This window comes from Tenebrio molitor, chromosome 8, assembly GCF_963966145.1.
Source record: "Tenebrio molitor chromosome 8, icTenMoli1.1, whole genome shotgun sequence".
Classification (NCBI taxonomy): Eukaryota; Metazoa; Arthropoda; class Insecta; order Coleoptera; family Tenebrionidae; genus Tenebrio; species Tenebrio molitor.
Genome location: NC_091053.1, coordinates 11,700,498 through 11,715,961, shown reverse-complemented (window position 1 = coordinate 11,715,961; position 15,464 = coordinate 11,700,498). Strand labels below are relative to the sequence as shown.

General features: G+C 37.1%; 4 protein-coding genes across 5 annotated transcripts in view; 3 read left to right on the top strand and 1 right to left on the bottom strand.

Annotated features, from left to right (window-relative positions):
* The first annotated feature begins 1,844 nt into the window (after window positions 1-1,844).
* LOC138136768 (B1 protein-like) lies at window positions 1,845-2,465 on the top strand. Its single transcript, XM_069056066.1, has 2 exons — window positions 1,845-1,996; window positions 2,049-2,465. The coding sequence occupies exons 1-2, from the start codon at window positions 1,943-1,945 to the stop codon at window positions 2,406-2,408; spliced, it is 414 nt and encodes a 137-aa protein (XP_068912167.1). The 5' UTR covers window positions 1,845-1,942; the 3' UTR covers window positions 2,409-2,465.
* Window positions 2,466-3,271: 806 nt separating this feature from the next.
* On the top strand, window positions 3,272-4,987 carry LOC138136769 (B1 protein-like). The gene is made up of 3 exons (XM_069056067.1): window positions 3,272-3,431; window positions 3,484-4,510; window positions 4,566-4,987. The coding sequence occupies exons 2-3, from the start codon at window positions 4,460-4,462 to the stop codon at window positions 4,917-4,919; spliced, it is 405 nt and encodes a 134-aa protein (XP_068912168.1). The 5' UTR covers window positions 3,272-3,431; window positions 3,484-4,459; the 3' UTR covers window positions 4,920-4,987.
* Window positions 4,988-10,140: 5,153 nt separating this feature from the next.
* Window positions 10,141-11,649, bottom strand: LOC138136490 (uncharacterized). Its single transcript, XM_069055684.1, has 2 exons — window positions 10,711-11,649; window positions 10,141-10,663 (listed from the first exon to the last, which is right to left on the bottom strand). Exons 1-2 carry the CDS (start codon window positions 11,482-11,484, stop codon window positions 10,232-10,234), a joined length of 1,206 nt encoding a protein of 401 aa, XP_068911785.1. The 5' UTR covers window positions 11,485-11,649; the 3' UTR covers window positions 10,141-10,231.
* A 105-nt stretch (window positions 11,650-11,754) lies between these two features.
* Window positions 11,755-15,464, top strand: part of LOC138136489 (probable ATP-dependent RNA helicase CG8611) — a 38,731-nt gene continuing 35,021 nt past the window's right edge. For both annotated transcript variants that reach the window (XM_069055683.1, XM_069055682.1), the window contains exons 1-3: window positions 11,755-12,538; window positions 13,843-14,013; window positions 14,062-14,919. In XM_069055683.1, coding sequence (XP_068911784.1) covers window positions 11,993-12,538; window positions 13,843-14,013; window positions 14,062-14,919 — 1,575 coding nt within the window. In that variant the 5' untranslated portion in view covers window positions 11,755-11,992. The remainder of the gene's footprint in view (window positions 12,539-13,842; window positions 14,014-14,061; window positions 14,920-15,464) is intronic.

Sequence of the window (15,464 nt, the reverse complement as noted above, 5' to 3'; positions counted from 1 at the left end):
AAAAAATCTGCTTATGTAGCACTACAATAGCCGATATAAGTTTATGGGACTGAATGAATTGCCCCAGAGGCACTAATTGTTAGACGAAAAGACATAAATCACCTACATTGTGCATGACGTAACAAGTCGGATTCTCTAAGATGTAAAAATGGACGACTCAAGAAGTTTAAATCGTGTGGTTTCGCAAAAAAAAAAGGACCTGAAGTTCTTTGCAGAGTTGTTTTTCCTATTTTTGCTGTCTCCAAGGAAGAGTAACTGATCCTTGACGAATATAGAAATGTGTCTAACGTTCCAACTGTCTCAAGTTGCTCTAATTGTGTGCGTTTAAATAAAACCGTCTGTTCAATAATAAAAATTATTTAACTTTGTGCGATTGAGAGTAAGCTGACCTAAAATTCAACATAAATATTCCTTTGATCTAACCTTACCGCGCCATGTGATTATTTTCGTGAAAAAAATCACACACCTATTACATAACTGGAGCGTAATTCTTGAACTCAAAGAAAACAGATAAATTTTTGCATACAAGCGGTACAAATATCACAAGAACCTGCAATAGATACTTCCTGTGAAGACTTCGCAAAAATGTTTCTCCTCATTAACTGTATTTTTTCCTAACGGGTTCATATGAAGGCTCTCACGGACGAAAAGATACAGAAAAGGGACAAGGTCAGGAAGGAGGGCAAGGAGCTGACGGGAGTGACCCAAGGATGATCGACGAAGCCCGCAATAGTGTCGTGAGCGTCGACCCCTAACTGAAGAAGTTCACCCTTCGCTTCTCGAAGAAAACTGGAGTGACAGCCGAGGCTGGCGACGCCAATATGGAAGTACCCAAAGCCCAGCTGAAGCGCGTGGCTAGCGGCGAAGAGGTGGACAAGATCGTACAGAATTGCGTGGTCAAGAAAGCTACACCAGAGGACAGGGCTTATGATATTTTCAGGTGTGTCTACAACAGCAAACCTGATTCCGCTTCTATTGATTCATTATTGTTTTGTACTTGACTGAATTTAGACGATAAAGGTACTTCATTGTGTAACCGCAGGTGCATTTTTGCAGGCGATATCTAAACCCAAAGAGTATTTCTAAATGTCTAAATGAATTCATTGATTTGAACATTTTGTAATTTGCAGATTTAGGCCCGGTTTCTGAAAACATTTTATTTGGCCAGTTAGTTAACTCTCCGATAAATACAAAAATCATGTAATGTGATTGGTCACTTTCTAGCGTTTCTCTAGCAACACTTGATTTAACTGGCCGTTAAGTTATCGGACCGTTCCAGAATAGTCAATAACGGTAGTGATACTATCTTCACAATGACATCTCTATACAGTGATTTTTTTTTAAGACAAGGCCAAGGTTTTACATACTAATTTTTCAACCCCCTGTTAACTTTTGTCCTCATGAAAATATTGAACCCAGTTTTGTAGTCAAGTTGTAGGATATAATAATGTATTGAAACAATTTCAATTTAATAACCAGAAGCAAGGAATCAGCTAGCAAAAAGACGTTTTTTGAATTCCGTTTGCTTGAATTTTAAATTTTCAATAGGCTAAAATTTTATCTAACATTTGTTATTTTGATATGTAATTTATTGTGTGATTGCTTTACTGCCTATTGAGGCGATTTTGAACATTTCATTTAATTTCTATTGAAGTAAAGAACCTTGTTATAACATAAATAATCAATCTATCGTTATTAGTCCAATAGAATTTTTTTAACATTTTTCTGACGTTTACGGTAATCTCTTTTACACCGTAGTGCACCGTTAGTACGCCATTTTTGGGACACCTGTATATATACCAGCCAGATTCAGTAAAATAATTGACAAAACAAGATACAAACACATTGAACTTTCACCTATAAAAGAGATAATCCTGCGTATATAACATACCCTATTTACGCGAATCATAGATCATTAGATGTGAGTAACAACACAAATAAGATGAAGTTCTTACTGTGCTATCTCACTTCTGTCACTCTATTGGTCGCAGTTCAGGTAAGCACGTTACAACTCATTTGTATTTTCCTTGACCGGAACAATTTTCAAGACCATAACTCCAGAAGAAGACGCTAAAGTAATACACAAGATCCAAGCAAAATGTCAAAATGAAACTGGAGTGTCTGATGAACTTCTAACCAAATCTCTCAACCGTCAATGGGAGGACGATCCCAAACTAAAACAGCAAGTTCTTTGCGTTTCCAAGGAACGCGGACTGGTCACGGAATCGGGCGAATTGGTGGTCGACGCGTGGAGAACCACGGTGGCGAAGGTGATTGCCAACGACAAAGAGGCTGAGAAGATAGTTAATGAGTGTGTTGTGAAGAAAGACACTCCGGAAGAAACGACATTCAATGCTATGAAGTGTGCGCAAAAGCAGATTTTCGCCTATTCAAACGGAGGTAGATAGTTCAAATTATATGCTAAGTGTTTGTTTACTTACAAAAATAAAATATTTCTGTCGTAACTATTTTTTTAAATTTTATGCAATTAAGAGCAACGCTTGTGGTGATTGAGCAAATATAAAAATAAAGCCAACGATTTGAATTGAAGAAAGTGATGTCTTGGGTAAAGATCCCAAGATGAAGAAGCACATTTTCCACTTTCAGAGGAAAACTGCTCTGCCAACAGAAGCCGGTATAACGAGTATCAAGGTACTCAAAACAAATATGAAGCAAATGGTCCACGATGAGCAAGTGGACAAGATGGTGCAGGAGTGCGTGGTCAAGAATGCACCGGAAGACACATTAACGGTTCATGAAATCTTCAAATGTCTACACCACAGACAGGAAAGAAAATCGGTTTGGAAATTTGTTTGTTGTTCCTGAGCGAACCTGAGCAATAAAGTTACTCCTGTTATCTGTAGATTTACATTTTCATCGAGAAGTATTGTGACCCATGTAAACGCCAAACATTTCTTTAATCTGTCAAATTCTACACAGTAAGCAACAAAATAAGATGCAAATACTTGACCATTTGACTCATTACGCAAATGATAAAAGAGATAATACTCTGCATGTAAAACACTCGATTCCTGTCGATCACATATTATTTATTGGACATAAACGACACTGATAAGATGAAGTTGCTGTGTTGTCTACCCTAACCGAGGAATAAATTGAGAAACTGAATAAGATCGGCAAAAAATGTCAAAATAAAACTTGAGTGTCACAAGAGATTATAACCTAAGCTTGCAACGGTGACTGGGAGGACGATCCCAAATTGAAACGACAAACTGTTTCGATATCTGGAAATCGAAATAAAACACAGACACCGTGAACTTTCACCTATACTCGTAAAAGAGATAATGCTGGGTATATAACATACCCGATTTAGGCGGATCACAGATCATTAGATGCAAGTAACAACACAAATATGAAAGATGAAATCCCTGTGTTATCTCATTTCTCTTACTCTGATGGTCACAGTTCAGGTAAGCACTTTACAATACATTTAGGTTTTCCTTGACCGGAATAATTTTCAAGACCGTACGAATAACTCCAGAAGAAGCTAACGCGATGAACAAGATCAAGTCACAATGTAAAAATGAAACTGGAGTGTCTAATGAACCCATAGCAGAGCTATGAAAGGTGGCTGGTGCTAGACGTGTGGAGGAGCTGGGTGAAGAAGGTGGGCGCCAAACACGAAGAGGATGTGAAGATCCTCAATGAGTGTGTGGTGAAGAAAGACACTCCGGAAGAAACGATGTTCAATGCTTTCAAACGTGTGGAAAAGAAGGTTTTCGCTCATTGAACCGGGTGCAGATAGTTCAAATTATATGCTAAGTGTTTGTTTACTTACTAAACTAAAATATTTCTGAGGTATTTTTTTTTTTAATCTTAAGTATGCAACGAATAGCAGCAGTAGTTGTGATTGAACAAATATAAAGATAAAAACAACGGTTTGAATAAGGAAAGTGATGTCTTGGGCGAAGATCCCAAGCTGAACAAGCATATTTTCCACCATCAGAGGAAAACTGGTCTGGCAACAGAAGCCGGTAATACCAGTATCAAGGTACTCAAGACCAATATGAAGCAAATGATCGGCGAGCGGCAACGAAGAAGTAGCCAAAAAGGTGCAGGAGTGCGTGGCCAAGAATACACTGGACTACACGTTAACGGCTTATGTTATGAAATCTTCAAATGTCTGCACTAGAGAGAGGAAAGAAATTTCCAAAGCGAATGATGCGTTTGTACTTTGTACTTAAGCGAACTTGAAGTACAAAGGTACCTACTGCTGTTATCTACAGATTTACATCTTTATCGAGATGTATCGTAACCCAAGTAAACACCAAACATTTCTTTAATCTGTTAAATTCTACACAGTAAGCAACAAAATAAGTTGCATACACATTGACTTTTGACTCATTACGCAACTGGTAAAAGAGATAATGCTGTGTATATAAAACATTCGATTCCTGTCGATCACATATTATTGGACGTAAACAACAACACTACTAAGATGAAGTTGCTCTGTTGTCTAATCTCCCTCATTCTGTTGGTCACAGTTCAGGTGAGTACCCACTTTACATTTTTTCCGTTCCTCCTTAACAGAAACGATTTTCAAGGCCCTGACCGAGGCACAAATTGAGAAACTGAACAAGATCAGCAAAAAATGTCAAAATGAAAGTGGAGTGTCGCAAGAGATCATAACCAAAGCTCGCAACGGTGACTGGGAGGACGATCCTAAACTGAAACGCCAAGTTTTTTGCGTGGCCAGGAACGCCGGTCTGGCCACGGAATCGGGAGAGGTGGTGGTCGACGTGTTGAGGGAGAAGGTGAGGAAGGTCACTGACAACGACGAAGAAACTGAGAAAATCATCAATAAGTGCGCCGTCAAGAGAGATACTGTTGAAGAGACGGTGTTCAATACTTTCAAATGTGTCATGAAAAACAAGCCAAAGTTCTCACCAGTTGATTGAACCACCACGACTAGTAGATGGTTCAAATGGTGTGCTTTACATATAAAAATAAAGTGTTTCTGATGTAACTGATTTTGTATCATTTTATACAAACGAAATTGCATAATTAATGGTGTTTGTAACTATGTCAAGATAGTATTATTTTTTTTATTTGTTACTAAATTGTAAACGTCATTTACCGGTTTCAGTATAGTAAGCCTTGGTTTACATTCACAAAAGTTGGATGGTAGGTGAGTCATAACTGTACTAGTACAGTTATGCTGTAGGGTAATATTGCCAGAGTGACATGTCAACAACAATCAACAAATGAAGACAATATCTAACTTTATTCATTTATTAATTCAATCAGACGGAACTAAAAACAATAATTACTTAAATAGCATGGGGCATCGGGTAGTACCTACGTCCATAATGATGAGGGGGAGAGGGGCTATATTTATTCGACTCTATAAACAAAAAGATAAATACGCTACGGAACTAACACTATGAGCACTTACCAGTTCATGAAAATACGCCAACATCACTCTCATTTACACTTGTAACCTTATTTAAATCCTGCCCTTGTTTGAGTGTCTCTACGATTTCAGATAAGTACCTCCTGCCTTTCGATTTTTCCGGTATTAAGTTATTTAAAGCTTGTTCTTCTTCATTTAAGACGTTTTCCGGTAAAACACTATCATTCAAACTCATTTTCCGAAATGTCTGTTTGTATAAACAACCAAATGTAACTATGACACTCGAACATATCATGCAAACGCGATCAACTCAATCTATTTTAAGACGAGTGTTGGGATTTAATTGTTTTAAATTTCCTTGGGCTTATTCTGAAACCGGTAAACTATTGAACAAACCGCGGATGTTATGAATCATAACAACCTTAGATGTCTTAAAATCGACATGATGTTATGATAGTCATAACATCGCTAGGTATGTTAATAGCTATTATTCGAACTGTCACTTGACGTTGAAAAGTCATTTTAACTGGCTAGTAGCGTTAAATTGACAGCAGACCAGTTATGAATTTAACAAGTTAGTAGAGAAATTTGAAATTTGGAAAGGATAGTAGCGTTTTTAACATTTAAACATTTTTATTTCTTTGTTTCATACAAATTAAAATTAAATGTACAATTAGAATTTCCGCTAATGTCGAACATTCCTGAAGCGGAAGTGAATTCGCTCGTCATTGGACAATTAATTGTAGAACCTCCCGAAGTAGAAGCCACATTTGTCGAAGTGGAAGCCACATCTGTTGAGTTTCGTCCAGGAAACATTTTTTTCGCAATTTCAATTTTTTTATTGATAGAATCATCCACATAACCTTCCGCAATTCCACTACTTTTCCATCCTCCCGCACGTTTTAGTGTCAAAATATCTCCACCTGCATCCACAACCATCGTTGCTGCTGATCGGCGAAATGAGTGACCTGTGTATAATTCAAGTTCTTGTAGCCCTAAGTATGTTGCAATTTTTTTCGGTACACCACCAATAGTGTGCTGGCCAACATTGAGGGAAATACATTTGCCATTACGGTAGGTTAAAAAGAAACGTAATTGGTCTGCTTGACGAGGACGAAGAGCTGCATATTTTCTGTACAAAGCACAAGGTTGAAAACTGCAGCCCTCATCTGTGATCATAAATCTCCTTGTTGTTAAATTCTTTGTATTCCGTAAAGTGACGATAATATATTTCTCAACATCTTCTACGTCCTTCACGGTCAACGAGAGAAGCTCGTCACACTGGCAAGCACCAAAAATTCCAAAAATTGTAATCACTTTATATAACAACCAATAGTCATCAGGAGCTTCAACAAGAAATTTTTCCACTTGCTCTTTTGTTAAAACCCTTGCCTTCTTCGGCACGTAACGCTCATTTTTTCTCTTGAGAAAAGCAATTACCTTATGAAATCTACAAATGTCAAGTTAAAATATCACTTTTTTGACAACGTCTGTAATAGGAAAACAAACCAGCGAACTTCAGCATTTTCTTTAATTTCCAGGCAGGTTTTTAACATGGACCATTTCGACCATAAAGAATTGGGGCTGAATTTGTCTGATAGTTGGTGAAGATACACCAAAAGAACGTCTTCCGTTACACCAGTTACGTTATTGTTTTTCTGCCAATTTTTAAATTCTTCATATTCTCGTTCATATCTTGCTAAAGACTTCGCTGGCAGTAAACTGGAAGCCACGTTTATAGCTTCCTTTTTTATTTCTTCTGGCACGTTCATTTGAGAAAAAATCTTGACGGAAATAAACAATTTGAACAAACGGCGCGTTGTCATAGTAATTGTACTTCTAAGGTTTCTGAGTTTTGAGCAATAATTTGGAAAAAAACAGAATTTGATCATTTTAAATTTTATTCGATTTTTATTTAGTTGTTTACAATTTAGTAACAAATAAAATATTATACAAGACACGCCAGGTAACTGGTTTTACTGGCTCAAGGAGGTAACTGACTCGTCTTCGACTCGTCAGTTATATCCTCCATTCGCCAGTAAAAACCATTTTACCTGGCTTGTAATGTAAAATTCTATTACATTAAGAAATATGACAGATGTAACAACTTGTCACTGTAACTTCCAGCCCCTCGCCCCCTGACTATACTATCATAAGGATTAAGTAATGTGATTACTTGGTTGCCTTAAAACAAGAAGGTTTAAGATAATGTAACTTACTACTTGTAATTAACTTCATCAGTAGTAACGTTTTGTAGGTACAAGATGGTTTTCAATAACTTGTTAGAACACTTTGAAAAATCATAAACAATGAAAACTTGTAGGTAAAGTGATAAGTGTGAGCTGTCAAATGTCAAATTTACACATCCAAAAGAGTCGGCACATCTACATCTGTACAATAAATCAAAGTCAACTACGATGTATTAAACATTTATAATAAAGCTGTAGAAAAAGAAGAAGAATCAGAAGAAGCCCAATCTTTTTAAAGTTGTTGTGAACCACCACGAACGAAATTTTCAAATATCTAAAGAGAAGAACAGGTTCGCAATGTCAACAGTTACCTATGCATTTTGTGAAACTTTCTTCTGTTGATTTTTTGTTAAACTGGTGGGGGTCTCGGCCGTCCCCGGAAACACATTAGGTGGTGCAGAGTGACGGCGTTCCGGTCCCGATCGGGAGAGAAGCGCCACTAAAAGTTTGCAACTGTACGTATTTTCCATTTGGACTAAATCCAATTTTTAGGCGTCCATTATTCAAATGCGGAGATTTATAGGCGACGCGCGGATATAAATCCACCGAAAATACGAGAAAATGGTTTGACTCGATGCTAATTTATTACCGCAACGCTTGGGTGCCAACCAAATTGTTACAAAACTCGCAGCGAACTCACAAAGACGTGAACGCCGACGATTTCGGTTTACTACCGACTCTTTCACTCGGGATTTATAAGGTATCGGTTTTTGTCCTTTCCAAATAAAGCCCCTTCGAACTCTATCGGTTTTCGTGACGCCGAATTGTTTGATGCATTGACCACAGAGCTCGCTTCGCGATTTTTTTCATTTTTACGAGATGTCATCATAAATCCGGAAGCAGATCTTGAAATGTTGGTGCTGGTCCAAGCAAACTAAAATGATCCTAACAGTAAAAAAAAAATATGTGACTGGTGCAAATACTATATCGGAGGACATATTAAGGAAATTGTTTACACAATCTGTGGGTTATGCAGAGTGTCTATAGTAGAAGATTGTGACGTTTCTTCATATGCAGCGGTCAATGGAAATGTTGGTTATTCTGATGACAGTATCGTATTTGACAATAGACAGAGATGTACGTCCTTAGAAGGGAGCATGATAAGCATAAACGAAAATTATTTATTTATTTTATTGGCAGCAAATCGGAAGAAGAAATTAATGCAGAAATCGAAGAAAATGTTTCCAACAACACAAAAAAGACACGTGAGTCCATTTGGAAGCTGCATTCATTTGTTAAAAATTATCGCTGGGATCACTAGTGGTATTACCGTTACAATTTTCACGAGTGGGAATATTCGGTCCAATTTTTTTAAACCATGGTAACAAATGTGTAAAATTGTGTTTTTATTGGTCCATTTTTAACAAATGACAGGTGAATGGAATAGTCAGTTATAATACCACGAGTAGTCAAAGATTGTCGAATATTTTTGTGGTGGTATCACGAATGGTCATTCGCTTTATGAACACCATGAGTGCGTAGCACGAATGGTGTTCGAAAGCGTAATGACCATGAGTGATATATTATAATTCAGAATAAGTGGCATCGCGGTAGGCGTTGGAAATTCAAATTTACGTTGGCAGCAAGACTCGTGCTAATAATACCCTAGTTTCGATGCTGTTGGTAATCTTCGCTTTTAATTTGGCCTTGATATTATCATTGGAATCATTTTGTGTTTATTTTCTTGTTATAAGTATTTGGAATTTCCTTGTTTCATTTATGAAAACTGTATTATTTGTCTGGGGGTTATTTCTGCTGTGGGTGAAAACCATGTTAAAATTATGTAACGCATAACCTCAGAATAAAGTAATGACGGTTTCACATGTTTACTAAATTTTTTGACATAACATAAAGCTCACTTTAGAGAATCAACGCCTACCGCTATGCCACTTATTCTGAATTATACTATACCATCGGAAAAATATTCTACTATCTTTAGCTCGCAAATCTGCATTACACATGCTTACATTATTCAGTTAACTTCGTAAGAAAGTAATAATTTCCTTGACAATTTAATTCATGTATAAAAAATCTCATAAGGCGCTGTGATTTTGTCACTTTGACAGCGGATAAAAGTTTGCCCTAACTTTTATCCGGCAAAAACACTCAGGTAACTTATACATTTAGTTGCTAGGCATCTAATACTTTTAATACCAAATAAAAAAATTAAATTTGTATTGTTCATTCATTAAATTGTCTCGCCGAATTACACAAGAGGTTTCATTTAGTCGGATAAATATTTTTTGCAACTCAAACTAATTGCTTGACAATTAGACTCGAAAAATTGGCAGGATAAAATCAACTCCGGCCTACGGCCGTCGTGCTTTTATCGTGCCAATTTTTCTCGTCTAATTGCTAAGCAATACGTTTTCGTTGCAAAAAATATTTATCCGACTAAATGAAACCTCTTGTGTAATTACAGTCGAATAAAAATAATAATCAAAGTTTGTTTAAAATATTCACCTCGACCACTGTGGAATAGTCACAAATATTCTTTTGTAAATCAAATACTACACATTTTGCATCGATCAGATTTTTATTTAAAATGTTGTCAAATATAAAACCGAGTAAAACAGTAAAACACAAATACACAAATTGACTCACACAACTAGATCATTTCCTTGTCTATTGCTAATTTGATCATGGGAAAAATTCGGTCGCCACACTTTTCGACAGCTTTGGTCGAAAAACTAACCTCAAGAATCGACTCCAACACTTCTCCCAAACTAAATACGTCTTCCTGATCCAACAAATAATTTTTTGTCACCGTAACCATCCTTCTTAACCCGAACTTTCCGTACATCTTCCATTGGTTTTCCAGCTCGTCGAAAGGAAACATTTTGTCTGGATCACTCCCCAATTGTCTCAAGAAATCGGAAAGGCTCTCATAGTAGAGTTTGTTAAAATCGTCGAAATTTTTCACGTCATCTCCAGACATGCAAGAGAAGAGGAGACAAGACAAGTCGTAAACTGGAGACGCCAGTCTACTCCTCTGGAAATCCAAAAAACACACTTGGTCCAATTTTGACCTTTCGTTGTCCTGAAAATCGCGTTTTAACTTTTGGATGTACAAATAATCAAGCTTACAGTGTATTTGAAGAGAAAATTTCCGGGTTCGGCGTCTCCGTGGACTATGACAGCAAAAGAATCAGTCGAATCTACCGTGTCTATCATATTAGGTAGCTTGAAGAGTTTGTTGGAAATTTCCAACAACTTCTTCTCTTTCGCGATTTTGTACAAGTCGACCAAGAATCGATCTTCCTCCATTTCGTCATCTTCATCTGCAAGCAGTCGCGTTACATCTGTCAAATCTCTGGCAAAGGTTCGAAAAATTTTGGGATTTTGGTCACGCAAGGCGAACGAAATCGCATGGAATTTTCCAAAATTCTGAACAATCTTCCTGATAGATTCTTCACTCATTGGACAAGCTCCATTGTGCATCAGATAACCTTCTTTCCTCATGTTCTTCAATATCATAACTTCTATACCCTCGTAGATCTTGGCGTAGTAACACTCCGGAAAGTGGTAGAACGGTTCTCGCACACTCTTCTTTTCTTGAAACTGGGCAAAAGTTGGCAAAACCTTCTGGTAGAAATAAATCTCGTTCTGGTACATAGTTTTCGTCCCAATTATTTTTGTCCATGGTAAGTCGCTTTTGCAACTTTTCATAACGCAACTGTGCTTTTGGTCCTTGTTGCCTTCTGTTTTCCTGTTGAGATTTACAAAAGTGATGTCACCCAAATCTTTGTCACTGCTTTTTACACCTCCAAATATTCTTTCGGTGTGGTTCTTGAAGGCTCGCTTTTTAGATACCGAATTTAACCATTTTGTTAAAACAACTAGTTTTCTGAAATTATTCATCTTGTTGTTTAGTGTAAAAGAGCGACTAAGCGACTAAGCAGTTCTTGCACCAAGACTAAAAAATTATCACAACTTTTTCACTGTATTGTTTACTTGAATACAATTTTTTGCAATCTTACAACAATTTACGTATTTTAATAGCTAATTGTCTTGAACATTTCATCTAGACAATAAAAAGAAATTTTTTAAAAATATTTCTATATAATTTTTTTACTGTTATCTATTATAACTTATGGGATTTCGAACTGTTGCAACTACCAGATTGTTGACATCCACGTGCGTGTATTCTAACCTGTTTTAATTTGAGCAAATCGTACGACAAAATCGATTAAAAACGTTAAACATTTTTGATAATCATTTTAAATTACGATTTACATATTGTGCCGTACTTTGTATCAGATTTTATGTAATAAACGTTTACATAACCTCAATTTTCTTAAAACACTTGGTGCTTCGAGGAATAATTTTCAAACACATTTATCGTGCTAAGTGCAAACCAATAGTTACAATGACCTCATTCGAGTTTACGTGGAACAGCAATGACAAACCTACTGGTAAAGTGTTTGCGCGGAAGAAAACCACTGGTTCTAAACTTCCGAAAGAGAAGAGTGACAGAATCACATCAGAGGCGAAAACAAACCTGGCGAAGACATCACAGTCGACGAATGAAATTCCTATATCTCGCAAATCAATACAATTAGAAAACGTACAAGTTTCAGATGAGACATTGGGATATGTGAAACGGAAGCAAAAAAAAGATAAGTTAGCCATAAAGAATGTGCAGATAGAGTCAGATGAGACAAGTAAGGACGTTGTACATAAAACGTCCAATACGTCATACTCGTTGTTTTCGATGAGACGAAAAGAGATTTATGTCAACACAGATATACCTGGAAAATCTGTTGTCGAGAAAGTTTTCAGTGCTGAAAAGAAGTTCAGTGATTTGGAGATTCACAAATATTTGGTGGCTAATTTGGAGAAGAGTGGGTTCACGACGTTGACAAAGGTGCAGGAGAAGTGCATTCCGGAGATATTAGCCGGGAAAAATGTTTTAGTAAGTCTTTAGTATCATTTGACTTCTGAAATTTCTTTTTTTTATTCAGTTGGTACATTTTTTTTTCAATCTGACACGTCAAGATAAAGTTTGGTTAAAGTTGAGAGGGCCGTGACAGTCAAAATTAATCGTCAGATTTACAGTGTGTCCAATGCTCACATTTACCGAGTTTCCCAACGTAAATAAGGGCCAATTTCATAATAAAATTAAAGTGTCTTTAAATTTTTAAAGTCCCTTTATGTATAAGAAACAGTTTCATAATCGTAGGCTTTATTTTAATGGCGCTTAACGTACCTTTAACTTAAAGTGACATTGTAGTGCCTTTAAATAATTTAAAGGAACTTTAAGTAAGCACACTGTGGAGCAGACATGACAGTTCGCCGTCTTGGATGTGCAGTCTGCAGTGTTAAAATTTGTGATTAGTATAAAAAGTATGGACGTAATAAACAATTCATTAAGTTCACCATCATCAGAAGATGAAGAATTTTTGTTTGTCAGAAGAACGAAAGTCTACAGACAAAGGAAAAATTACTTTGAACACTATGATGATCTCGATTTCTTTGACAGATTTCGGATTACAAAAGCAACTGTGATGGCTTTGTTAAATTTGCTAATTTCTTCTAGCAATAACAATTCTTCCTCTTTTCTATAATTATTAGAGCGCATTCTCTTGGCACTAGCCATAATTATTGAAAAATATAAATAGAAAAACGCAAAAACCCGCAAAACCGACAATGTGGCTAACAATAACCACACAAAACAGAACCTTACTTTCTCACGTGGTTAACACGAAACAAAGACGCGTAGAAGTGGATACAGTAACAACGGAAGATTCAGGCATACCAACATAATGCTCGACGGTTGTCAGAATCGATAAAGGTTACTTTAGTTAAAAAATGCTGCTATCGTTTTATGAAATGCATTTGACTTTAGTGCTTACTTAAAGTGGACTTTATTTTAAAGTTCACTTTAACAAACAGGCCGTTAACGGCGTGATTATGAAATTGGGCCTAACAGATGTAAATGAATTTGATCAATATAATAAGGTCTTTTGACGCTATTTCTCCGCATTTTGACACTTCAGAATAAAATTATGATCAAGAGTGCTGTGACCTGTGAGTCCTGTGAAATTTTAAATGTCAAAATCAACTGTCATAGGCTTACAGTGTGTCCACTGTTGAAGTATACAGGTTGCTCGTCTTACCCAATAATTGAAAATAAATCTGATTAATGTAATAGTTTGCAACAATTTAGAGAAAATTTATTTGAATCATTTTTTAAGTAAAAATTATGTGTTGTTCTAGACTCGCTCACAGACCGGTTCTGGTAAAACTTTGGCTTACGCAGTTCCAATTTTGAACGCTTTGCAAAGCATAAATCCTCGCCTGCAACGACAAGATGGCGTCCAAGCCATAATAGTGGTGCCTACGAGAGAACTAGCGCTGCAAACGCACGAATTATTTGGAAAAATAAACGTAAGAATGTATTATTCTTTTTTTCTTCGTCATAATCGAATTGTTTAGACTTTCCAATGGATCGTGGTTGGACATCTTTGCGGTGGCGAAAACAGAAAAACCGAAAAAGACAGGTTGAGAAAAGGAGTTCACGTTGTGATAGGGACTCCTGGTCGTTTGTTAGATCACATTTCACACACGACAGCTTTCACAACAAATAACGTCAGGTGTTTGGTGTTGGACGAAGCTGATCGTCTTCTAGACATGGGGTTCAAGAAAGACATTGTTAAGCTGGTAGAGGAGTTGGACAGGTCTAAAACGAACGCCGAGTATGACCCTATGTCCTTGTTGAAAGGCAACAAGTCAAAAGAAGAAACGAGCGAAGCTTCAGATGAAGCAATTTGTTCTTTGAGAAATCCGAAGAGCAAGACTCGCCAGACTATCCTTTTGTCTGCGACTCTCAACAAAGGAATCGCGGAGTTGGCAGATTTTACAATGAAGGACCACGTCTACGTTGACAGTATGGATGACTCTTACAAGCTGAATCCCGCCCACATGGTCATCCCCAACACTGTCAAACAGGAATTCATCGTAACTTACGTCAAACACAAACTCTTCACCTTGTCGGCCATACTGTTGGCCAAAGCTAAGCATAAAGTGTTTGTGTTCATGGCGACGAGTCAGATGGTGGACTACCACTATGACCTCTTCAGGAAGTACTTGGTCAACATGCCGAAAAACAGAGGCCAAATGAAGATCGGCGAGGTGTCGCTGCTGGAGAATTCGGACTTCGAGGATAGCGACGAAGAGGAAGAGGTGGTTTTGGATACAGAATTCTTCAAGTTACACGGGTCCATGGACCAGAGCAAAAGGAAGGAGGTTTTCAGTGGGTTCAGGGCAGCCAAAAAAGGCGTTCTCCTGTGTACGGTGAGTGTACTGTGTATGTATGTATGAATCACTTGTGCGCTTATAACTACAAAACTACTAAACAGATTTTGATGGGATCTTCACTAGTTCTTGCACAATACTGTCAAATTAGTAAAATGTGAAGAGGAAATAGTTTGCAACAATTTCTCAGGTTTTTATGAATTACGTTTTTTTTTACTCTCGCAGTCCCTAAGCTAAACATCGCAGGTGGTCAAAATTGCGCCTTGAAGTTCCGTTGATGAGTGTGTAAAAAGATTTAACGTAGCCTCATAAATATTGGAGAAATGGTAGGTACGTCAAAGAGTATGTTCAAAAAATTACACAAGAACAGTTGTTGAACTCTTTTGTCGATTTCGACGAATTGTACACAGTTTAATGAAAAATGTTAGTTATCGGCACGCCACACGGGCATCACGATTCTTACGCCGATTTTTTCGCAAGTTGTCGGTTTGGTCCAAGCGTTTGTCTTGTAAAAATATTTGTCGTATCTTCATTAGTGTAGGAAAAATAGCACGTTAAAAATTAGTTGCACAAAAATCGTTATA